The sequence below is a fragment of the Acromyrmex echinatior genome, chromosome 9 (assembly GCF_024713525.1).
Source record: "Acromyrmex echinatior isolate Ae372 chromosome 9, ASM2471352v2, whole genome shotgun sequence".
NCBI lineage: Eukaryota > Metazoa > Arthropoda > Insecta > Hymenoptera > Formicidae > Acromyrmex > Acromyrmex echinatior.
The window spans coordinates 6,403,528-6,430,479 of record NC_141860.1 but is presented as its reverse complement, the minus strand read 5'-3'; the positions used below and the strand labels follow the sequence as shown (position 1 = coordinate 6,430,479).

Sequence of the window (26,952 nt, the reverse complement as noted above, 5' to 3'; positions counted from 1 at the left end):
AGACAAGAAGGCACAAGGAAGGAAAGGAGAGAGAGTCACGTGATGATATATACGCGAGACACAATCACGTAATATCCACCGCGCCGTTTGGGTCATCTAATCGGTCTTTAATTTATCGCGGCGAGCAAAGTGACGAAACGCACAAAACGATAAGTTTTCGAGCTACCCTCCGACGCGACGGTCTAAACTATAACCTTCTCACAGATGTACGCAGTAGAATCTAGAAGGGAAATAATCCGATTGTCGTTTCGTCCTCCGATTCATAGCGACGTAATTCAGCGGTAAGGTAACATACGAGGCGCGTCGAACTCTCTTCGTATTACTCAACGGATTCGTCGGACCAGTCCTGGAATTGACTTTTTCTCACAAAACGGAAACTCAATACGACGCTGCAACTATCTTACTAACTTTTTAATATTCAACTTTAAATACCTTCGAAGTACTAAACCCTGAATCAAAACTTCCTTCAAGTTTCACTTACAAAAAAGGAAATATCTTATCGTCTAATTTTATCGCTGAAAATTTCCCCCCTCGCGCCATTCATCGCGAGTATTACACATGTTTATGTCTCATTAAAAGTCAATTGAGCCGCGAAACAGCTGCCGTGGCACTTGGAACTTGGCGAGAGACGCGATCTTTTCAAGCGCGCCTAATGCGAAATCATTCAAGTCTACGAATTCGATATATTCTATCTTTTCGCACACGACGACTCTCATCGAAAGTTTTATCGCTTTTATCGGTAAGGGAGACGAGATTTATTTGGGGCGGCTCGACAATGAAAACCTGTTGTGATCACGCGGTTGCACTTGCGCCGCGGCGCGACTCGCACACCGATCGAGGCGCGTTGCCTGGTCAAGGTGAGCGTCGTCGGCCGAGGACTCTCGTGATCGTGCTCTTTGTGACCGAGAAATGCAACGCCGACAATCGTGAGTGAGTGCGTCCCGCGCGGCCGAGGGCGAGTTATCATTCAACGACGGAAGGTCGATGACGGAGGGTGTTTTCCAGCAAGAGACACGGTGTAACGCAGTTACACCGTTGAATCGTTGCATCCTTATTTGCCAATGTTAAACAAAGATGAAAGCAAAGATTGGTTGCTGCAGCAAATTATTGGTTGTATTAGCCTAATGTCAGCAGTGTCAGTATAGGATTTCGATTGGCTAACGCAATCAAAAATTGGTTGCTATTAAAAATGCTACGCCATGTTTAATCATCCAATTTGCTGCACTGACCAATCTTTTCTTTCAGCGTCACACTGTCTCTTGCTGATGGAAAACGGAAACAACCGTGCTCGTCTAAATCATGATGTGAAAAAAGAAGTGTAACATTGCGCGTAACGGCGATAGCAATACCGGAAACAATCAAATTTACCCCAAAATACATTTTCCTGCATATCCTGAATCAAATTTTTATCTACTTTCAATCTCTTTTAACCTCCTCAAATCTTTTAAACTTGTTTTGATACTTAAACAGTCAAATAGAACTTCTTTTAATATTACTTAATTTACAGCTTCTACACTGAAAAAAAAAAAAAGATTGGCTGCTACAGCCAATTGAAAATGCTGTGCCATATTCAGCCAATCTTCTCTTTCAGTGTACTTGGAAAACTTTTTTTAATCTATAAAAATAGGAAATTTTTCAATAACTGCATTTACAGGCTCAATGGAGCTCAATATTCATTTGATTAGAATCTATTATAAATCTCTAGAGTCTCTACATACGACTAGCTAAAACTAAGGTTCAAAGTGGAGCAAAATTTCGACTCGGGTAGAAATAATAGTGCTAGTATTGCTGGAACAGCCAATTAGATTCAACCAGAAATTCATTCTTCAACCGCGCATCAATATGAACGGTACACCTTTCTTTTTACATCGCGGTCCGAATTGCCACCGCAGCTATCTTTCTCCGATCGAGCTCTTATTCCGGTTCGATTCGAATATTTATCTATCATTGCGTTCATTTGTCATTTTTATTACGTAGTCGCGCGAAAGTGGAGATTTAATTGTTGAGAGGAAACCGTTTAACGCGCGCGGACTTGAAAAATACCGCGTCGGGTCGCGAAGGGCTAATCTGATTTCCGCGAATTCTACTCGATAAATCGCTTTCGTAAACATGCCCTATCCGAAGGACGTAGCCGCCGCGGCGACGATTTCAAACACAGCGAGAGGCCCTGGCGCGATTATATTTGTGACGGGGAAATATAGACTTAACGCGCATTACTGGAAAGAGACGGATTGCCTATTTAGATATGCCACTTTGATAAGAGCGCTGGTGAAAATTTAGTACGTGTCGGACTGCATGCGTCAAATCGACCTTATGCATTTTCAACAATTGGCGCATGTAAAAATAGTTTCGCCACAATTGAAAATCAAGGAAGGATATTGAAAACAAGGAGGGAAATTGAAAACGGTCATGGAAATTAGAGAAAAGTCAGGGAATTTTCGGGAAAATTAAAATTCTTTTTTAAAAGTTTGACATGTACGTACATCATATCTACGTAGATTTGGAATTTTGGCTTTCAACTTAGTACTTAAATGCAAGGAGTATCAGCAACATTAATGGTAATTTACATCGCTGTATTAAATTGCACACTCAACGAAATATTTGACGGTTTCCAAATTAGGATGAAAATACGAAAAATTCAAAATATTATTGAAAGTCAGAGGAAATCGTAAAATTTTATCTGCAATGGAAATCAGGGAAAAAATTATGGAATTTGGGAATCCTGAAAAACTTTCTTAATTTACGGCATTAAATTATTGGCAGTAAATTTGCACGTAATGTACATGAACTATAATTCCAAATTTCTTTTCGGGAACACTTTGTAACCGCGGTAAAAACAGTGCGGATACATTTAGGAAAGGGGCATTAGATAATAACGTTCATAAATCACGTAAATCAACGTAAATAAATCACGTTAATACGGAGAACTCACGGTGAATATAAATCGCAATACCTTCGCCGCGCTCCACCGATAATAATTATTGTATTGTCTTAACGATCGCGTGAATATCTTAATTACACGATATACTCGGTATCACGTTAAAACGAACGATCGTAATCGCAAACTATTATATTCTGCAGCGCTTACGCAGCGTAGTTTATGTCGAGAAAATCAGTGTACTTCCATTTAAATAACTCGTAAAACAGTCATCAAAGTGTAGCGCAGAGAACTTTAACAATAAATGCGGCTGTGATTATTTCCATTATTATTATTATACAAACGCATATTTAAACTAATCTTGTGGATATTAGATGTTCATACCATTCAATTGCACTTGTCTTTCGAAGAACCAAGATATTTTTAGAATCCATATTCTTGTCATTGTTTTCTTTGGAATCTTGGAAATAACGATCATTATAGATGGATATTGTCACTTTCAATGTGTCAAGTGTAATCCCACCAGGTCTAGCATTATACGCAGTTACGACGACATAATGCTTCCTAAGATTTCTCTCCAATGGGTTTTACATAAAGTGCAAGTTGTAAAGCTCGTAAATATTTGTGCGCGTTCGCGTAAGTCACGTTTTAGCTAGGAGTTAGATTACTGGAAGATTCAACCTTGACTTTTCAAATTCTTGAAGACGATTGACATTCACGGTTTGACAAGGTGGGTCCAACCCGATGGATTTTTATTGAGTTGGACCCAAAAAGTCTAATTAAAATTTAATAATAGTATAAATAAATCATGTAATATAAATTAATATATGATAAATAAAAATAATTTAATATTATAAATGAATTGTAAATAAAATAAGAAAAAGGACACGTAATAAACCTAAATTTAAATTTGTTTTGAATAAAAATGTATTTTGTATTTTAATTCTAATCATAATTTATATTATTATTAGATCGCAAAAAACGGTAAACATTTATTTATTAAATTATAACGTACACAATTTATGATTTTTCAAAAATGCTATTTTCTTTAAAAAATTCACAAAAAATCTATTACAAATAACAAATATTTCGAGATTTCATGATAAAGCTTTTTTTTGATTTTTAGGAAATTAAAAAAGATTGTTTAATTTAATTTATTTTTAGTTTCAATTTTCATCCTTCAAATATTAATTGAGGGATTGAGTGGAATAAAAGCCTAATTACAAATATTCATATTAATAAAAATTAAAATAACTTGCAATTTTTTTATTATACACAAATGAGTACAATATCGAATGAATTTATGTAATATCTTTAAGAAGTAATATATGTTACAATACTTCTCTATAAGGATCAATATTACATGAAAAAGCTAATTGCCGGAAAAAGGGCCTAAGTAGAATTGTGCCTTTATTCCGCCCATCCCCTCATTTGTAGTAAATATAAGTTGTATTAAAAATTGTATTTATATTTTTTTTAACAAATTTATATAAAAAAGTTATACGTAACAAACATTTTAAGACCTCACCACGTGATGGAATTATTTTTGTCAAAAAATGAATCGAAGAAAAAATGATCGGACTCAAAGACTGATCGGATCGATTTGGCATAGAAGTAAAATGCTTCTTATAGAGATATATGTGCGTGTATATTAATTAATAAATTTAATTAAATTAAATTGAAATTAATTCATACAATATAATTATATTATATTGAATAGCGAATCTTGCAAACCATTAGTATTGGACTATAAAGAATAAAAATGCGTGAAATCCGGAAAAACCCAATAAAACCCCCAAAAACCCGCCTGGGTCGGGTTTTTTTTAAACCCGAGTTTTTTCAAACCCTGTCGACATTACTGCGAGGAAAGAAAATTCCGGAAAACATTAATCTCTGAACTTTTTTTTCCATCAAAAGTTTCCTTCTTTCCAGCAGATACATTCGCGTCGCAAGATAATCATGACATAATATGCGATAAAATCGTAAGATGCAACATCGAGACATATATAATATATACGATAGAAAGAAAATATTTTATTATACATACAAAGCATACATCGACAGCATACTTTTTTCGTGCATTGAGATTTCTAATCGTAACGTGTAATATGAAATATTATGCGATACGATATAAGAAATACATTGTACAAAGATTGTAATTGTTTGCTGAAGACGCTCCGTAGTTCGAATCGCTCCAACAAATATGAGTCATTTTTATTGAATAGCGAGAAGAGAGCGCGAGAACGAGAGAAAGAGAGAGAAAGAGTGAGAGAGGAAAAGAGAAGCGAAGAGAGGCAAAGAGAGGAAGCACCGAAGTCGCGCGTGCATTCGGAAAATAAACGCGTCGACGAGTTTATCGTTTGACTTCTGGCGATAAAAGAGCGATCATTGCTCCGTATCATTCGTAATATAAGAATTAATGCAAACGAGCTCACTCGCGTGTAGAAAATCCGTGATCTGCCCTATTCAATCTACTATTGATGTATAATAATTATAGATGCGTACGCTTGGTTGCCTACTTTATCTTTGTAAATTATGGATCAATGGTACAACGTGACAAAAATATCCAATAAATTACAATATCCAGTCAGTGATTACGTTAAAAAACTTTCGGTCTAAATGATATATGCGGACGATGAAATCGACTCGTGAATCTGTGAATGGATCTACGATGATTATGAATGTTTATATTCTGTCGACCGTGTCGGCTTTATAAATTATGCATCAAATTTATAAAAAAATAAAATCATATTTAATTTACTACGTCTGATATTGCTGTATATTATTATTTTGATGAAACACTTTACCCAAATAATTAATGTCGCAGTGCTTCATGTCAACATATTGGAATTAAATAAATAAGTAGATAAATATGACTAATGAAATCAATTGAGATATTTTATCTCGGTTGTCCAAACTTTATAAATTATATATTAATGTATAAAAAAATTGCGAGGTGGAATCACAAACGTCTGGTTATAACCACGCTGTTTTAACTTTTCCACTTAAGCAATTAATATCGCGACAACACAGCGAAGCTAAATAGAGTAATAAATATATATTCGAACGGAAATGTTTTTAATTGGATCGTTATCAGATTACTAACTGCGAGACGCGACAGGACACGTCGGTTTCACGCACGTTCCGCGATATTTGCGCAAATCCGCGGTAGTCTTGGATGTGAGCGCGCGAATTGTTTTATAAGGCAGAAATAATATACTCTGTGAGTGCATTCGAGCATCCGTCAAAAATATCGCGGTAACAATAGCGAAAGAAAAAAAATATATCCGACGTTTCGACTTCGTCAATGCGTGCACTACACTCTCGAGCTAACAGCGGGCGTATTTCGTTTCTGTCTATTTTTCTGAAAACAAACATTCGATCTGACGAGCTGAATAACGCCAATGGAACACTAGGAAAGGACCACTCGTTTCTGGAGCACTCTTCGGAGCGCCATCGCGGAAAGTTATGTTTTTGTTGCGCCCGTTTCGTTTTTTGCCACCCCCACGTACGACCGCCGCGCGAGGGAGGTCCCTTGAACGGTTCGATAGGAATATGGGCCGCAGGTATTTCCTCTGACATTCGATAAATAGCGGCCGATGTTTGCTTTCGCAAATGAATGCCCTTCCCGTCTCTCCCCTGCAAGAGTCGCACACTTTTAATTTTTAATTTCATACCGTATGGATATATTATAGGCGGGGCAAGTCCAAATGTAGAAATTGCATGATGCAAAACATTGAGATTTATATGGAAATATATAGAAATCTTACACGTAAAAGTGATAAGAACTGAACGTATTATTAAAGGTAGAAGTCGTGTTATTCAGTGATATTTTCATCATTCAACATCGCGTCCAACAGATTGGCGTAATTGCCAAGTCGAACTACTTAGAACAGCAATCGATAAGATATCGCGACGAGGCAGAAATCATCCTCGTAATTTATACGCAACTCCCACGCGAAATGCACATTGCCGTCTTCTCTTCTTTTCTACAAAAACGCAAGGGAAACGATAGCACGTATGGCGTTATATCGCGAATATTATAACGTTTGTGGATCTCGTCCGTGACCACATTTATCGCCCGTTCTTTCGTTGGCGCGAATCCATAAATTAACGTATAAAGCCGCTTCATTTGAAATAGCGTCGTGACATATCACGCTTTTAAAAACGTAAGATATATCGATAATAAGACACATTCGTGTTTGCATTGTAGGCATCGAACAAAGAATGCGATTCGTTGCAGATGCTTAGTCGATCGATCGGAAGTAAGAATTTTACAAATCGAGCACTAATCAAAGAATGCTTCAAAGCACTTGCAGATGAAGTAAATCGCACCCAGAAAAAGATACGTGTCGACGATATGCTTTTGTTTATTTACGTTACGAAAACAATACGTCAAAAATTTGAAAATCCAAAGGAGTGTTAGTTACGAAAACAATTCAACAGACTGAAAACTCGAGAATTCCGATAATTCAAGGAGGAGGAAACGTGAATTTTTACACTTGATGTCTGACGAGGCACACTTTGTTTTATCTGCGGATTATTATAAAGTATGTCGCGGGCTTCTGCCAGTGTAAAACTTGACTAATATTATGTATCGGGTTTTCTCCTTCGATATTTTCTTTTATTGTACGCATATCAGCAGCGCCTTCACTTTGAGCCCACAAAGAGTCGCTTTCACCTGTTCAATTAAGTCCTCGCTTTCGACCAAAGACACTCTAGTTATTTCGCGATTTTGTCAGGTACGAGATAGAGGAGGTCGAGTTTTCTTTCTCACTTTTCTCGTCTAATTTACGGCACCGTTAAGACGGGCCGGAAGCCAGTGCAATCCGCGTAAAAATAATCGGCTCGATCGCCAGTTTTATTTCCTCTTAGTTACATTACAAATCCAGTGATCATTAACTCTAATTATCATTAATTTACGACGACACGACGCAAAAGTCGACTTAGACTCGTCCCAGACTCAGAAGTGACTTCGTACGAATCTCAATTTTTTTCTTTTTTCTTGACGTAGTTTAGTCATCACTTTATCGACGTATAAATAAAGCAAAAGCTCATTAGAAATTTTAATGTTGTAAAAGGGGGAAAAATTCTCTCTCTCTCTCTCTCTCTCTCTCTCTGAGTTTGAACAATGAATTGACGCATTCCACACTTCTGTTTCCAGTATAGGAGATTGACCTCGTCGAAATTATACCGGTTTCGAACTCGGTGTCGCGGTGCAAGTTTTTCGATTGTTTGCTTGGAACAATGTGCGATTCCCACCACTCGGGGAATCGACGGGATCGACCCGGCGACTTAAATCTGCGAGCCGCCGCGGCAGGAAAAATCTTTAAAAATGCCCCGACGAAAAAAGCGCGCATGTGCAGCCACGAGCCATCTCTCTTCCCTTGCTCCTCTTTCTCGCCTCCTACTACCGATGCGCTATAGTCCTCCTGGCTTCGCTTTATGCGTTCCTCGCAGCCAAAACAAATCGTAAAGACGCCCGGCGGAGTGCAATCCCATGCTTATTATCGAAAAATCAATGATATCAGCATTGGCGACTTTTCTCAAACACGAAATACCATTCCACGAACAGTATCCAGCGATAGACGAAGAATTTTATGTTTTTACACCGTGTTCCCGTATCTCGTTTCACTAATAATAAGTTGATATTTCCCAGCTATTTGTATGGGAGATTTTTTTCAATAAAAAAATACCCGACATCAATTTTGTCAAAGGCTCCGTTTTCAAAATATCAACGAAAGGAGGAATAAGAGCTAATCGTAGGTAGATTATGTGTGTCCGATTCTTTATCAATCTTTTTTTTTTTACTTTTATTCTCAATTATACATTCGAAACTTAATATATATTATCCTTTATATCTTGCACGTATTGTACAATTTTTTCTACAATGTTCCTCTTAACAATTATGTGATTATCTCCATTCTCTCTTCTTTTATTGGTAAGCTCGTGTAATTTCTACCAAGATTTCTTTCTGATTTTTGTTGATACAAGTGTTACTAGTCTAGCCAAGTGTCTCTTGATATCCTTACTCTGACTTGAAATGAGATATCGATATCACGAGAAATATTGACTGATACGCAACAACATACGATATTTAAAATTGTCACTAAAAATAATTTTGTCTGTTATGTTTTAGTTTCGAATGAACGTGTTGAATGAAAGTAACAAAGTTTAAGTGATTCATTTTTTATGTATCTATCAAGACATATTTATAAGTTGTCGAAATAGTGCGCGGTGCTAGATTTTATGGCTCACCCTATGAGACTTGAGTGATAAACCGGTCCGAGTGAACAAAACGTCATTCAGCAGAGATTCCCCGCATACATATTTCCCGTTCTAACCGTCTGTATAATAATGCAACACTGTTGAACAAGTATCTCATTTTCACTTACTAGCTGTTCTTACCGAATTTCGATGCAGATTTAAATTTCCTTGACAGAATTTGAAAATTGATTTTCCATTATTGTAACAATCAAAAACTGACCACACACACACACACACACACACACACACAGAGAGAGAGAGAATATATACTTTTTTTTTCTATTTAGCCTATTTATATTATTTTACTAAATTTAAGCGATCATTTATGTTTGAAGTATTTGTATTATTGAAATCTTAAGCTTTGTATTCGTTTGAGAATAACTCGTAAGCAAAGAGAACAAGGAGGAATAAAAGTAAGAACAACTCTCCGTAACACTCTCCAATGATATATCCATTTGTAAGTGTAACTCTCAAGAGTGACTCTCGACGGTATTTCTTTCAAATGAACAGTAGTCGCTTGTCTTTATGTGATTTGTGAAACATAACGCGCATCAAAATCAACTTCGAGAGCTTACGATTGCTTAGTTGGTAAAGTTATAAGTGGATCGCGTCTCTCATTAAAGCTCGGTCGGACTGTAGCAAAACTTGAAGTTCGTATCAACGCTTGCCAATGTTTATCCACGCAAATGCAAGAGAAATCGGAAGAACAATCTGACATTTCTTTAATGCAATTTAGTATTAAGAACATTTCTTGAATAACTTGACACTGGGAAAGATTCTCGTGCTACGATGGAGAGAAAACTAATTTTTATCTTTGTTTCTTTTTTATAGTCTTTGTAAGTATTAACCTTCCGCGTTTGAATAATTGACCGAATGAAGTATTATTACTTATTATTACTCTCGTTATTATCACTGTCTATTATCACTGAATTGTCGGAGTGGAATTTTTTTTAAAAATTGTATTTACCTAAATTACAATTTTTTTTTCTAATTTTTTACAAAAATCAAATTTTGGAGCAAACGAAAAAGTCATTACTTTATTCTATTAATTAAACTTTTAGTGTCTTTGATGTTTTTATCTTAATTATCAGCTTCCGTAAAATGCACTTGCGGCTTACAAAAACTTCTTGTGAGATTTCTTTTTACACGATATAGCTAATGACTTCCTGGATGCGAAGGAAATTTGGACGATTGCTCCAGGATTCTGGATGTAATTAAGTGTTACCGGACGGAGATTGAGTTTAATGAGACGTAACGTCGCCTTGATAGCATAACTTAATGAATTTCTCGAAATAAATCGGCTTTAGAACTGATTAATGAATATATTGTAATTTTTCTAATACAGGAATATGTATTTATTTTTTACAATTTATATATATATATATATAATATATGTTAAATTGTAAAAGAAGAGAGAGATGTCAGCCGCAAATATTGACGCAATACATATACATATATGATTGATGTTGCTTCTATAATGATACAATTGCTTGGATTTCTTCCTGCTATCTAGAAATATTGAAAGCCTTTCAGATTTCTTTTGATTATATAATACACTCAATTAGAAAAAAATGATGTTTGCAAAACAAGATAGCACTATATACGCACTAATTAAAAACTTCACGCTAATCATGTTGAATTTGCAAAATGTTACACAGAATCAATATATCAACAACGATAACGATACTTTTCAAGCCGTAAATATCACATTAGCAACTTTTCGGTCGGTAGCTTTTCTCTCCGCGATAACGGGATATTACAATGTTATCGCATCAGAGATTCTCAAAATAGTTAAAGCAATTATATGATTGAACAAACTTGGGATTGCAATAAATTAATCTCAACCGGTGCACGGAATATTATCTTAACAAATAACGGTTATGTAACGAATAAATACGGTACAATAAAAACAATTAACTATAAATACGATTTTTTTTTCCACGTGCAAACGATGGATGATACGTGTTGCGTTAAATTTTTGTTTCTCTGGAAAACAAATTTATATATCGGTAAACTTCGTTAACAAATATTTCCAAATCTTATCGTTATCTGCCATATGACATTAACCATCGCTACACATCACATTACACAACGATCGATTTCACGTTCTTTTATATTCACATTCGTTTAAGTTTCACATTTTTATATTTTTTCGTCTCTAATAAATTAGCGTTTGTTCTACTTTTAATCAATTTTCCAAAGAAAATTAATTATCGAATATTTTTGTATACAATTCTGCTCGACATAAATTGCGGATCTTGTAGATCGTGACTCGTTGCGTATCCAGGCGATAAATCTATTGGAATACTTTTCCCGAAGAAACAGTATAGCATCAGATGAATCAACAAAGCAAAAGCAACAATTACTTTAATATAGATTACGCAAAATGTAAATTGAGTGACAAATCCGAAGTGGCAAATAAGAAAAAATAAAGAGTAATGTAATTAGTCCGATAAGAGGAGGAATGCTTCGCGATATTGCGTAACATAAATTCTGTAATCGTAAAACGACTTAAGCCATCTTATTCCTTGCAATGTAATTGCGCGCGATAATACCGATTGAGTGAGACACATGTCTTAAATAAGTGTCTTAAATAACATAAGCAAAGTTTAATTAAAAATTTTGTTCGATGATGACCTTCTTTTGAGTTTACCTCTTATTTTCGGTTAATTACAATCGCATCCGCTTTTGTTACCTGCATATTTAAAAAAAATTCACGAGTATAAAAAAAACACATTAAAGCGAATGCGCGATATGATTGTAAGAAGTTCCGTCTTATTCGAGTATCCAAGGATAAAATTCCTCAAGGATTCAGGAATCCAGCGAATCGAGCACGTGGTTTTGTATGGCGTTTAGCACCTTATAAATTATCAGCACGATACGCAGTTCATATATATTCGACCTGCATAACAGCGATTGAACTTGTGAAGCGTGAACCGGACGTGTCTATCCATGCGTGACTAGGAACGTGGTCTGATCTGATATTCTAGAGCGTGCTTTCTAAGATCGAAGATTCTAAAGATGCAAACATCTGCATGGCCTAATTTCGAATAATGTTATTCTTGATCAGAATTGCCCAAAGATATACCTGTAAAATTTTAGTTTTATTTTTATAAATGCTCACCATCTATTCACACGATATTAAACTGTACACGAAATTTGAGACGATAAATGTAATGATAGTTACCGATAAAATAAAACTTTTCATTGTTTACAAAAATTGTTTACGAAAAATAAAACAAATATCTCATATTTCTTCTCTTGCACAATGATGCGCTAACTGCGAATCCTCTTCTGCATTGTTTACTTGCAGATACTGGCGCGCCCTACGTATTGTACAAAGATAACATGGAGAGACCCCAGGGTCAGTGGGGCCCGGGGCCGGGATCTCTCCAGGACGGTGGACTGTACCCGCAGCAGCAGCAACAACAGCAGCAGCAGCAACAGGGTTCCTCCTCGTCGGGAAGTCCACAGCAGGCCTGTGGACCTCCGGTCGAAGGCGGCGAAAGTGGTCCTCCGCCCTCGTTAGCCTCGCCCGTGCCCTCACCATATCCTTCGGCGCCTCCCGAGCCTCAATCCTTGACTCCGCCGGACGATGATATACAATCGAGTCAAGCCACGTCTCAACAGCAGCAGCAACAGCAGCAGCAACAAACGCAGCAGCAGGTCCAGCAGCAGCAGCAGCAGCAACAGCAGCAGCAGCAACAACAGCAGCAGCAGCAGCAGCAGCAGCAGCAGCAGCAAGTTCAACAGCCACCTCAGCAGCAGCAACAACAAACGCAACAGCAAGATCATTCGCCGCAACAACAATTGACTCCTCACGCAGAGGTGGATCGCAGCGACTGCTTTCCCGGCGCCGGAGAGCTGCAGCAATATCCGCAGCATTATTTTAAAGAAGCCCGGCCGCATCCCTCACCGTCCGTGCCACCGCATATGCTTACGCCCGGTGGCTTCTCCGCGCTACACTATCTCAAGCAACCCGGAGTAATGCTGACGTCTCTCGGCCAAGGCGACGGCGGACCTGGTCTGGACGCGCATCAGTACGCGAGTCCGGGCGCGCCGAACATGGCGACCGGGCTGCCTGACATCGTGCAGCAGAGCGGTAAATCGTCCAAGGCCGGTAACAGCGATCTACGTCTGTTCAAGTGCTTGACCTGCGGCAAAGATTTTAAGCAGAAATCGACTCTGCTGCAGCACGAGCGGATCCACACAGACAGCCGGCCGTACGGATGTCCGGAGTGCGGCAAGCGGTTCCGTCAGCAATCCCATCTCACGCAGCATCTGCGCATACATGCTAACGAGAAGCCGTACGCTTGCGTATACTGCGAGCGTACGTTCCGGCAGCGTGCCATCCTCAACCAGCATCTGCGCATCCACTCGGGTGAGAAGCCATACCAATGTCCGGAGTGCGGAAAACACTTCCGTCAGAAGGCGATCCTGAATCAGCACGTCCGCACACACCAAGGCGAGCATTTCTCTCTGCCTCCCAGACTCCCCAGAGGGCGTCCACCACAACCAAACACTGACTCACCCACCGGTTCTCACTCATTACTATCGCAACCACCATCGTCACCGTCACCATCGGCATCATCGCCATCGTCGTCATTATAATCATCACGTTCATTACCGCCGGCGGTACAATAACCCGCATACTAACGATTCATCTCGATTCTCACCTGTCCATCTGCACCAGTGGTGGATTTACAGTTCTAGAAAGAACAAAGAGTTACAAATTGACAATACGATATGTCTCGAAATAATAGGGGTAAATTCACGACTGGTCTGTATCAACTACATCCCTCACCGCAGCTTGCCGGAACGCGCTTTATCTTTGTTTCAAAAGCTTCCACAACTAACGACGACGAGTACCAGTATCCATCGGCCTCGTTGAAGCTAAGGCCAACCGGCGGGTAAGAACGGTTGAGCTGGACGCGACAGCGCTGGTGAGCTGTGAGATAGAGCAGTCCCCGTCCTCTTTCTATATGATCCGACTTGTTATCCAACTAACCCAACTCTCCTTTAATAACTCTAATTCCTCGCGTGTTCCTTCGTTAAAATGGACATCGGCCTACTACGGATAATTATTTTGTCTAACATTTTTTCCCGTATATATTTACTACTAACAATTTTCAATGGGAACCGCGATAAATTGGTTTACGGTAATTTCCCAAACAACACAAAAGTTCAAAAGACGTGCAAACGCTTCGAATCAATCAGGATATCTGATTAAACTGAAACTTTTTTTAACATTTGTGTTGTCTGGATGTTTTCACTTAATTTGAGCGAATATATACGAGGTCGCACTTAATTCGTGCTACAGTTGGCATGTAGATTGATAGATTTTATCCTGTATCAGTAAACCGTAATCCGGGCTACTAACGTTCCTCTTATCCATCTACCATGGAATATCGCCGATGAACCGTGGATCGTTCTCTCGTTACAGACGTGAGTCCACATCTAATCTTCAAGAACGGAATGACGCCGACTCTTTGGCCGCAGGACGTTCCCTTTCCGCCTGAAGAGGGTAAGGAGGAAGTGGCATCGACATTCGGCGACACGGACACGCAGTCGGGCGCGTTCAGTCCGGCGCCGGACGCGAACTCCATCCAGTACCCAGCATACTTCAAAGATCCAAAGGGCGGCAATCACGCGGTCTTTGGCGCAGGTGGCTCGGGCAGCTTTGGTGCCTTGCAGTACATCAAGCAGGGTGGCACGAAAAGCTGTCTACCCGACGTGATACAGCATGGCCGCTCGGCCGGCATGCCGTTGTATGTGCGTTGTCCGATTTGTCAAAAAGAGTTCAAGCAAAAGTCCACGTTACTGCAACACGGGTGTATACACATCGAGTCGCGGCCATATCCTTGTCCGGAATGCGGCAAGCGATTCCGGCAACAGTCCCATCTCACGCAGCATCTGCGCATTCACACGAACGAGAAGCCGTATGGCTGTGTGTATTGTGGACGTAATTTCCGCCAACGCACGATTCTCAATCAGCATCTGCGTATCCATACCGGTGAGAAACCTTACAAGTGCCAGCAATGTGGCAAGGACTTCCGTCAAAAAGCGATCCTGGACCAGCATACGCGCACTCACCAGGGCGATCGGCCATTCTGTTGTCCGATGCCCAACTGCAGGCGGCGGTTCGCCACCGAGCCCGAGGTGAAGAAACACATCGACAACCACATGAATCCGCATGCGGCCAAAGTGCGCCGGAATTCGAGCGGTGACACGAAACCACCTGGCACACCTGCGGGCTTGGGTCCGGTACCCGTGCCTCGCGGCCTCACGCCGACGGTCGTCAAGCCGGAGCTTTACTTCCCGCAGTGTTACGCGCCCGCGTTCAATCATCAGCCGCCAGTCTCCACCGCGCAGTTCCCCGGCGCCCAGGCGAACGGCGTCTCCGTGACCGGCGAATTCAAGCCACCGACCGGTCTGCCGCCACAGTGACTAACCGTCCATCCTGCCGCCTACTAGCAAGCAGGAATCCCCGCGCTGAGGTTTCAGCGCTGTTTCGGTCCCGCCGCGTTGGAGGCCGACGCAACGTCAAACGCCATCGCCGCCGCCGCCGCCGCCGCCTCTCGATGCGGCCAGCAGCCGATCCAGCAACACTACCCGTGACATTTATCATTGTGCATTTACTAGAGTCTTCTTTATTTTCGTCGTTTCACAACTCGCTCGCTCTTCTTGTTCCATCGCTGCTCAGCAGAACCTCAGAACACGTCGCCCAGCTAGTCTTGAGCTCGACGGTGAGAACGGTTTCGTCGTGCAAATCGCCATTACGCGATTATCCGAGGAACATTGCGAAAATGTGTATTATCCGGTCGCTACGTCTCTGGTTGATTGTCGGATAAAATTATCTCCGAGAGAAAACCGCTTTTCTGTCTGAATCGTAGCGCACCGGCTATGATATAAACAGAGAGAGAGATATAAATTTCGGGGATATAAATTCGGATACTTGTTTTTGAAACGTCTTGGATTTTTGCGTTGTTTGAAAAGCAAGGAAGATACGCGGACTGGGTCACTCCTCTGTGACATATTCATCGAATATGCCGTTACATGTATCGCGAAAAGACGACAATCCTAGTTAGGATTATCGCTATCGTTACACGGGTCGCAACCGAGTAACAAACGATAATGCGATTATAGTTGCTCAGGTATCAAACGGTGTCTCGCGACACTCATAGTAAGTTCGTGATATACATTTTCTTCTTTATGTACGTGATCGCGATTAAATGTTTGTTACTTCTTCGCGATCGTCCGTTATTTTCGACTTTTCAGCAGCACATCAGATTAGATCGACCCTTTAGAGATCCCAAGATTAATGCTTCGTTATTGTTGGCGCACACCGATGACAGTCTAGTTAATCCGCCAGCACACGCAAATACCGCTTCTCGCTGCGATCCGCATCTCCAAGTCGTCGAATTCGCACGAAGGACAAACAACGTAAGGGGGACACGGAAAAGCTCGGAAAAGCGGCCGCCGCTCACCGTCGAGTTTCTTACTAGACAGACCAAGGTAAAGTAATCAACGAAGAGTCTCGTCTATTCCTCCGTACGTATTTTTTATAATTAATCGATTACGACGTACCTTCTCGCGTTTCTTTCGTGGACAAGCGAGTAGCACGAGAGTTCGGGGCTTACTCCGCGAGACATAGGTGAATTCAGAGAGATTGACAAGAGAGTTCCCGCGAATCCCTCTGAATCCATCTATCTTCTTCTCGCGAGATGGTGCATGCGCCGCCCGGGGCGTCACCGCTCACCGTTCAAAATGCCACGTATCGCCAAACGGGTTGAAGATGTTCGATTTCGACCAGACTAAAACGATTGTGATACAATATTTAACTTGCCTATGTTTTAAAAGTTTCGCGGGAGAGAAAGAGAACGAAAGGAAGAATGAGTGAGCGAGTGAGTGAGAACGATCTATATATACATACATACATATATACATATATATATATATATATAGAGAGAGAGAGAGAGAGAGAGAGAGAGAGATTTTGCTTCTTGAAGGGAGCACTTACATGACCACAAGAAGAATACCTGTAAATATGTATGTAAAGCCGTTCACTCCAAACAAAAGAAGAAGAACGAGAAAGAACGATGGAGAAAAGTGAAGTATGTGAGCGTGTGCGAATGAGACTGGGTGTGAATGAGATGAAAAAAAAAAAGAAATAAAAGGTACGACTGAATGAGAGGGTAGGAGAAAGACGATATAGGGGTTGGGGCGGGAAGGCGGGGGAGGGGAGATATGACGAGCAGAAAAGAGGAAGATACGAGAGATTATAGGTAGAATTTACGAGAACGATGCATCCTCCCACTGTGCTGAGCCATAGCTTTCAGTAGATCGAGTCGCGACGACGATGATGATCCGCGATAGCACAAAGGGGAAAAGAAACGGAAGAAGAAGAGGGGGAGGGGAGGGGTGCAATTCTTGTATACTATAGTAATATTTGAATGTATATTTATACAGGTTATATTATATTCTAACTATATGACGATATTTTGAATCGGTTTTAAAATCAGATTGGTGCTGATAAAAGAAACTAGATAAGCAAGTACGAAAAACAAGAGGAGGGAACGTGGAAGAAGGCTGAGACACCGTAGAAGTTAGCGTTTAAGTAGCGTAGACGATAGCGTAGCTCAAAGTAAAGAAAAGACTTTGAAGGACCGCGCTCGCACGGGGTCCGCTCACATCTCGGAGAATTATCATCATCACTCTTTTAAAAAAAAAAATAAGGGGGAAAAAGGAAAGGAAAAGAAAAAGAAAAACAATTCGTGGCAATACTTAGATGAAGAGCAAAAAAATGGGAGAAGAGAGGGGGAAGAAAGCTTCAACGTATTAGAAGATAATCTTTTAAAATTTCTATATTAAGACGTGTGTGATCTCTCTAATTATTGTACATTACGTAATGAGTCTAAAACTTAGACGACGAGATACGTTAGTATAATTACGATTACGTACGTATTAGGTGTTCTACAGTTAGTCTTTTGTCATTTAGAGACACAGAGATCTGAAGATGATAATTGCGCGGCCATATTCTCTGTGGCCTGTTCGTAGTGCCTCGGAATTGCTGCTCGCGGCAGTGATTTGACCGTATTTTTAGGAAGGTATATTATATTATATTATATTGAGGAACCGCAATTATATTATACTCTCCAATATACAATATTAAAAAAAAAGAAAAGGAAAGGGGGGGGGAATCGCGTCGTAAGGCGTCGCGTTAATAAAACGACTCATTAAATTATTATGACGAAGGAAAATCTACTTATATATATCGCGAGGATGAAATAACGACAACGATATAATCGTGGTTGTTGTTCACTGTTGTTTTTGTTGTTCTTATTATTTTTACTTTTCTTTCTCTCGTTCATTACGTATAAAATGTGAAGTTATGAAGAAAAAAAAAGATGGCGAATGGGAAAATATTGAACGCCGGGAATGGCGGGGTCTCTTCCGGTGGCCGTTCGTAATATTTATGAGTATTATTATTAACGTTGAAATAATTTTAATACTTATCCATGTGTCCTTTTTAGGATATTTTTATTGTTCTTGCGGCGAAAAGAAGAAAGCGCAAGCAAACTTGTTAGACATTAATGCTAATTGAGTCATACTCGAAACATCGATCCGTATGCCTTCGTATACACACATGCGTCTGTAACAAAAAATATAACATATTCTTATTACGTTTCGTAGAAATTTTTTGCAATAGCATTTTGGATATGGTAAAGTCGCTCAGTAAACAATAAGTGAGTTTAAGATGAAAATAAAAAATTATAATTATAATGAAACTAAAGTAGGTACACGATTCGTAATTTTCTAGGGCGCAGTACACTTTGAAACTTTTAAAAAGTCGAAAAATTTTTTTATTTAAAATGTAGTTTGAAGTCTTACAATTAATATACAAAAAGTCCTAAGTGGATATTCGAATTATTTTTCAAGTTATAGCAATTGAAGTGGACGTACGGCGTATCTATGCGTAGGTAGTCGATTCAATCGTTGCACTGCAAACAATGTGGATATTGAAGCCAAAATATACATACAGAAGAATACAAAACATGGAAGGAATTACATGGAAATGAATGCTTCATCAATCACGAAGAATACGCGGAAAACTTTAAACGCATTTTCTCGAAACCATATTTTGCAAGTGTACATGATTTCTCAAGCTACAATTGACGGATTGGCTTGCAATTTGAAATATACGATATATACAAGAAATAGTAGTTTTCGTCTGACCGACAATTTTGTTGATAACATTTTTAGTTTCCGTGATACAACAACATTTATATTGTCAAAAATTGAAACGTGTATATTTGCGTCATTTTTCAAAAAAATGAAAAAAAAAACTCGATCAGACGATAGGGGGTGTATTATAATTTATGAAACTATTTCGATTTTTTATTTCAGAATAACCAAAATGGCGGAATCATACACTATTTACCTGTATACGCAAAATCACATACAATATTTTTCCATAAAATTTGCAGCATAACAAGTTCAATATTAATAAAATGCCAAAAGAGGATCACATTTATTAAAGTTTTTTGCAATCCAAACTCAAAAAAATCTTCACTTTTAGATTGATCAAAGTGTACTGTCCCTTTAAACAGTTTACGAAATCGTATGTAAAGAAGAACTTGATGATTACTTCATTTTTCTATTACTTCATTCTTGCTCCGCGAGCTCTTTAATTGTTATAACTTATAATATTAATTGTTATTACTTATAGCGGTCATTTGCACAAAAATCAAAAGAATACACTTTTTTAAGATTTTGAAATTTGGCTCACCGAAAAAAATATAATTAAGAGAAAAATGATCCTTTCCTTTAGTACTACAGACTTCAAACTGACCGCACTATAATCGTTTCTTAATTAGAGATTTATATAAATAATTCATTTTTATTGTGAACATCTGTTCTTATTTACATGTTTCACTCGTTATCAAAAAGACAGAATATTTTTGTCGATCGAATAAATGTCAGTGTCCGGAATGTTTCTCGTCTTTCACAAATAATATATCAGTGATTTATATTATCCTAAAACAGTGACACTCGAATAAAAATTGCAACTACTATTTTACAAATAACAGCCATAAAATATTTTTTTTAATTGCATTTTCTTTTTTTTTTTATTTTCTGAGACAACTAAAGTTTTACTTCTAAAACTTTTTAATCATATATATTTCTTATACATTTTGGACGTTAAAAATAATCTGTCTTTTATACATTTTATTTCTCTACGAGATAAAAAAACATTAAAAACTCAACTGACGAATGTCCAGCACACACAATGATACGCGCGATAAATTATAAAATAAAATATAAATTTACGAGTACTAATTTATGATGTACAAGAAAGTAAACGTTTTAAATTAAATTATTTTTAGCAAACATTTTTGCTCAAAACTTTCTTGTAACTGTAATTAATGGCCGGTTTTTACATGCACTTCTCCTTCGGTCCAATTTATGTCAGATCGGAAATATCAACGACGATGGTCTTATTTCGATCGGTAAAACTCGCCGCGGGAAACATTGCTCGCAAACTGTGTGGTAACGTTGAAAAGAGTAGCGCACTAGGGAAGGAATTTTTCTGGAAAAAAAATAGAGAAACTGCAACAAGAGGAAAAAGAATTACGTTGACAGCATTTCGAACTTATTCATGCGCACGGCCGATTGTACTTTAAAGAAATCCGTGATAACGAAAATAACCGATTACAAAGACACACATATATAAACATATTAACATAACAGGCCAAGCTTAGAGAAAAAAAAGAAAAAAAGAGAGGAAGAGGTAGAGACACACGCACTCGCATTTCCCGACGTAATCTTCTTTCTCTCTAACGAGTCAAAATATTATCGAGAAGCGAATTAAGTTTGATGAGAATCGCGTAAACTGAAAAATGTGAAAACGAAAATAATAACTGTTGTAGACTATGTGTAGATAAAAACAGATATTTGTTTTTTTTTTTTATATTATTACTACGAAGTACTCGATATAATTGTATCATTATATCTTATTATTATTACTATATTATTATTTTATTATTAATATTATATTATTATTACTATTATATATATGTAATAATTATTATATTATTATTAAGTTTTATACGAGAGAGATATTACGTATGGTGCATTTCTTTTAGTATCGTCGCAGTGTTTTCATCACCTTTGTTTTTATTACGCTATTATCGACTGTGCGAAATTCTCTCACTCTGTTTTCATATTCGACAAGAAGTCTCTTTCTTTTTTTATATGCTACTATCGATATTAGTCGATTATTAGAGAGAAATGCTTATGCTTTATTATACTCTAATCTCGCAGTCACAAAATCCGCCGTGTGATATAACAATACGTATATCCGAGTGTCGCGAACGAAGAAGAAGCGATGTCGGATTGGTGTTTTTTTTAATCTCTTTTATATATATATATTATATATAAATATTTTATATACATATTGCAAGATGTACTTTGCAAAGAGGAGGGGAGGGGAGGGGGTCTAGAATTTTCTGGCCGAATGACAGGGACGTTACTTCGTACTTTAAGTTCCGCATACGCGTGAGAGACCGCAGACTTCGTGGCGAGCTGTTGTGCGAGCAGGGATGAATTTATATGAAGAAACTAAATGCGGCTTAAGACTGCCTCGGAAGGAAAACCACTGAATTAGATTGTAGAAGAATCTGTTTCGGAAGAAAGACAATGGAAAAGAAAGAAATGCAAGATGTATTTCTCCTTCGCTTCGGTTCCCGTAAATGTTATTAGCTACAGACCGCGAAAAATCATCCCGTGCCTGCGAGCGAAACTGGTTCGGGTGGTTAGACGACGTCGGAAGGTTGCGCGGTGCCATTTCGATCGACGAAGAGAAAAGAAGGGAAGCAGCGAGAGGTAGGAAGAGAGAGAGAGAGAGAGAGAGAGCAAGGCATATGTATTAAGTAGAATCGGCGATGTACTGTGATAACGACCACTACTAACGACATACAACATCCATTTAATTTCATTTGATCCTACGTCAGAATTATGCGTCAGCCAACTTTCTCGGAGTTGGATATCTCGCAAACGCCGCTCTCTGTCTTTCTCTCCATCTTGTCTCCTGCTCCCTTCGAAATCGCAAGAACGGAGGAGAATCTCGCCGTCGCAGTGTCTGTCGATCGATTTACTATTTTGCAATAACGGCCCTCGTCTATCACCTCGACGCCAGCGTTTATCTTTTTTTTTTTTTCTTTTTGTTCATCACGTTGCTTTCGTGGATGCGCAACAAGAACGCCGCGAGTCCGCAGTTAGTCTGTTTTGGAGATAAGATAGCTCGCGTTATTCTACGTTTGGTTTAATAACGAGCTTTCGTGGATTTGAAAGTGTTTATGTAAATCCACGAATAATCCATGAGTGGGTCTGGGGAGCTTATCCGATCTGGTTTATCATAAAAAAAAAAAAAATGGACTCGACCAGTTTTATTTGCGCATCCTTGTTGCGACAAGGTAGAATGTATGAACAAATTCCAGGATGTCCAGCTCTCGCCACGAATTCCGTGGTAAATGCGCGATCGTGTATCCGTATACGTAAACGACAGAACAAGCGATCTTGTTTCTTTTCGGTTATTCTTCTTTTTTTTTTTAATTGTTTTTCCTTTTTGTAGTCGGATGTTCAAAGACAGTGTAAAAAAAAGAGGCAACGCGTTTATCACAGGCTGCGTCACTCTCGTCGTTCACCGAATGCTCAACATAGATTAGGTTTAAGCTTTATATATATTTATATATATATATAAAATAATATTACCTAATGATATATATATGTAAATTATTGTTTTCTCTTTCCCGTAAGACTCAGGGCACGCACCCTCAAACGGGCCGTACCCCGCCGACAGGGTGGCGCATCCGACGTTCCGTACATAATCATTCGTATTCATTTTGTTTTCAAAAGCTCGGCAAAAAAAAGCGGATGGATTAGAAGAAAACCGATAGAAACTCGTTCTACAAAGCTGCGTATTTCTGTCCTTCAAGTCAAGGTTTTAAAAATGAAGTCGAAATTTTTTCTATTCTCATTCGTTTTAATAATTCTTCTAAAGAGATTAACTTAATCTTTTAATCAGAATTAAGATACGCTATACTGAATTTTCTGTTTTCTTTCACATTAAATACTCGATTATTTCGCTTTATTCTACAAAAAGAGGTATAAAGCCTGCTTGTATCGGCTAAGTAGCTATCGGCTAAGCCTGCCAGTTTTTTTCTTTTAATTATGATCTTGTAGACAGAGAAAGAAAATTTTGCTAAATTTAGTTTTACGTGACGTTGGTGCATCCAATTTCGAAAGAATTAACTTCGTGGAGAGAACAAGAAAGAAATCCAAACTTTTAAATGTGATCTTGAACTTTAAATCTTCGATAATTAAAAATTGAATTTTACATAGAACGACTTTCTCACAATTTCTTCTCAATCGATCGACTTTTTGCACAGACAGAGAGAAAAAGAGGTAAATATTCGAAAACGTTAATTTATGCAAACGGGAGAACAACGCGATGCGCGCGAAGGAAATTCAAACGGGTGTGTTCGCATACGTTCTCCCGTATACATGAGATCTCGCTTTCAAAATTTAGCTTTAAAAGGTGAAAAAAAGAAAGGAAGAAAAGCCCTCGAATGCGAACGCTGACGCAGGTGCAATACGTTTCACAGATGTGCATAAGTATACTTAGGATCGTGCCGTGATGCGTTGAACACGTTGAGAGGAAAGCACGCGAATTTGCAAATATTAAATGGCGCCGTTTAGCGCGTGCAGCATTGTACGTGCACCATATATGTCCAGTTACGAGCCGCAAATTGTTACGTTGCGTGCTCACGTAGGTCCGTTAACAACTGAAAAACTTGTCTTGTTCTGTAATACGAAAATTACACTTCCACGCAAAAAGAGGGACAAATCAAAAAGAATCGATGGAAATGCATCGATTTTTCGTCGGTGACGAATTTTTATTACATCATCTCTACAATCTTCGAGGTTGATTACATTTTATTGGCGTAAAAAAAAAAAAAAACTTTTTATTTGTATTTTCCTCCGCTTTCTGTTCGTTCAGTTTAATTTTTACGACGTGCAATTTGATGGAAAGTTAATTAATTTTTAAAAGGATATCGAAAAGAAATCGGCGGGCGACGTTTTCAACGCAGACGTAGCTCGCGTCTTATTTATGTATGATATAGATTTATATATGTGTACACACACACACACGCACACATACACACACACACACACACACACGCACGCATACAGACTCGCCCGATCACAATTGTAAAAGAAACAGAGATCACGCGGCGTGCCAAGCGCCGGGATGATGCATATACCATTATTTACAAGTATATACGCAAGCAGCGAAATACTGCGCCAAGATCGACCTTACCTCGTTTTTCGTCGTTTAGCATGCAAATTTATTCGCGGCGCAACTTCCCTAATTATATTGCCGGTGGTATACCTCTTGATTCATGTTTGACGGTACGATAAATTGTTGAGAATGATGTTACGTTTTCGGCGAGGCTCTTTAGAGACAACGATGTTCTCCATGGAAATATCAGCCATTAAGCAGCAGCCATTAGGGAAACTATGAATAGTGCGCAGCGAAATTAAATGCTTTTTGCATGAAACATATATTTTATAATGTCACGTAAATATATTTTGTTAAAAGCGCCTTCCGTTTCGTTTGTTTTGTTGCCCTTCTATCTTTAAGTTACATAGTTAAGTTTTCGCGCTCCACGTAGAGATCTGTGTTACCGAAGTACCCAATTGTCAAAAAGTTTTTCGTAGTAGGTATTAATTATGATGTTTTATGATTTTGTAACAGCCGATTTAACTTGACTTTTGTTTACAATATGCTAATCGCAAATGTTTTGCCGCAAATCGCACTCGAGTAATTACGAAATTATGATGAAAAATAAATATTGTGAAATCACCAGAACCGCGATGTTCTGATCTCGAAAAGTTAATTCGGCTGGGATCTTGGGCGCAGAACTTTCGCTGTAACGTTACAACGGAACCAGGTTCCTAATAGTAATTTAGGGAGTGGGAAGAGTGAAAGAAATCAATTCGTCTCATATATTTTGTGACTGACGAGTGTCTCGGCGGCGCGGGTCCGATTCTGTTCGAACCGACAGTGTTCCCAAAGATATATCACCGTGTATATCGTACATATTTCTTTGTTCTCCTTTCCTTCGCTCTCTCTCCTCCTTTGGCTTATTTCTCTTTGACACAGCTTCCAATGTCCCCCCCCCCCTCCTGTTTCTAGTGTTTCTACCGTGTTCATCCCCGTCCGCGATTCACCAACTTCATAATATACATATATATACATATATATTGTATATGTACATGTATACATACGCGCGTATATATTATATTAATCAACAAGTGTGGCTGTTCATTACGAAACGGTCCCGCGTCCATGCCCCGAGCGTGTTCTGTTTTTCATTTTTTTTCACCTTTTTTATACAAATAAAATATACAAATAATACCAGAGAAGCGCACGTCTTCCAACATAACCCTCGTTATTTTCCGTCCTCGTGGAGTTTTACCGAGACATTTTACTTGTAAGAAATTTTCTAAACTTTAACAGTATAATTTTTATTTCGATCAACGTTTTATAGATATGCGTATACATGTAAAAATCTGAAAGAATCTTTATATGTATGGTAGCAATATATTTTTTTAGAAGTAAATTAAAGATGGAATTAACAAAGGAAAAACTAACGATTAAAAAATTTAAATTTTAATGTGAAGTAAAAGTGCATTGACTCAACTTCAAACTTGCATAACTTGAATGCACTTTCGGTTTCTTTGGCATTTCGCCGTCAATTAGAAAGTAGCGCAATGAAAAACATAATGTCTTGGTAAATAATGCCACTACATAATTATTATTATTTTTTTCAGCTGGCAGTTATATTGTTTCCTCTTCGATCACTTCTTCTGCACGTTTATTTTAAATTGTTCAATTTCGTCACTTGAGTTGATGTCATTTTTGTTTTTCTGTTATTCCTACGAATAGATCGCTGATAAAAATATTTCTCTCTCATCAGTTCATAAACCTAAAGTATAATTATGCAAGAAAAAAAAATCTCAAGACATAAACACTTAATATTCGTAAATTAGTTGTTTATTTACATATTTGCATATTTCAGATATTCCTCTTGCATGAACACAACAAAATAAAATTCCATACACAGAATCTCGATTAATATCGTGAAATCGTGCTAATAACATAATCAAAACTTTTACTCGAGCGACTGGAAACTATCGAAAATTTTTTCTCGGCCGAAGCTCGCTTCGACGTCGCGAAATTTCAACGGTGCGATTTCGGAATCGGCTTTATCGGGTCTACGACGTGCGGAGAATAAATTTCAAGCATGGTCGTAAATTTGAGAGACCGATCGACCAACCAACCAACCAACCAACCGACCGACCGACCGACCATCGGAAACAGTCCGTCTCTCGCGCTGTGCAACCAGTTTTGCGCGGGCATGTCAGATCACGGCTGCTTGTCAGAATCGCGCTTGTCCGCGGCAACCTTGATTTGGATTATTTGCAATGAATTTTACAGAGCGCCGCTTGTGATGTACGCACCTGTACACTCGCGTTCTTATCCGCGACTCTTAAACTTCATCAGAATCCAACAGGACCGTCTGTTAAAACCTCGTTCAGGCGAACACAGAAGCCACTTGCTCTCGTTCGCGCGAGTACGAACGCAGTGGTTCTCGTTTTTGATCGTCAATGACTAGTCGGTAAAAATAGAGGATCGTGAATTTTTCAAAATTGAATCACAGAGGCGTGACTTTATGTAC

The 26,952-nt window shown here is 38.6% G+C and overlaps 1 protein-coding gene across 2 annotated transcripts in view; it reads left to right on the top strand.

Moving 5' to 3' along the window:
* The window catches only part of LOC105151092 (uncharacterized), a 28,078-nt gene extending 2,442 nt beyond the window's left edge, over positions 1 to 25,636 (top strand). The window contains exons 2-3 of one of the 2 annotated variants that reach the window (XM_087409607.1): positions 12,459 to 13,526; positions 14,589 to 25,636. In XM_087409607.1, coding sequence (XP_087265733.1) covers positions 12,459 to 13,526; positions 14,589 to 15,592 — 2,072 coding nt within the window. In that variant the 3' untranslated portion in view covers positions 15,593 to 25,636. Of the gene's footprint in view, positions 1 to 12,458; positions 13,611 to 14,588 lie in introns of both variants that reach the window. The other variant, XM_011064608.2, reaches the window with a different exon arrangement.
* Positions 25,637 to 26,952: the final 1,316 nt, after the last annotated feature.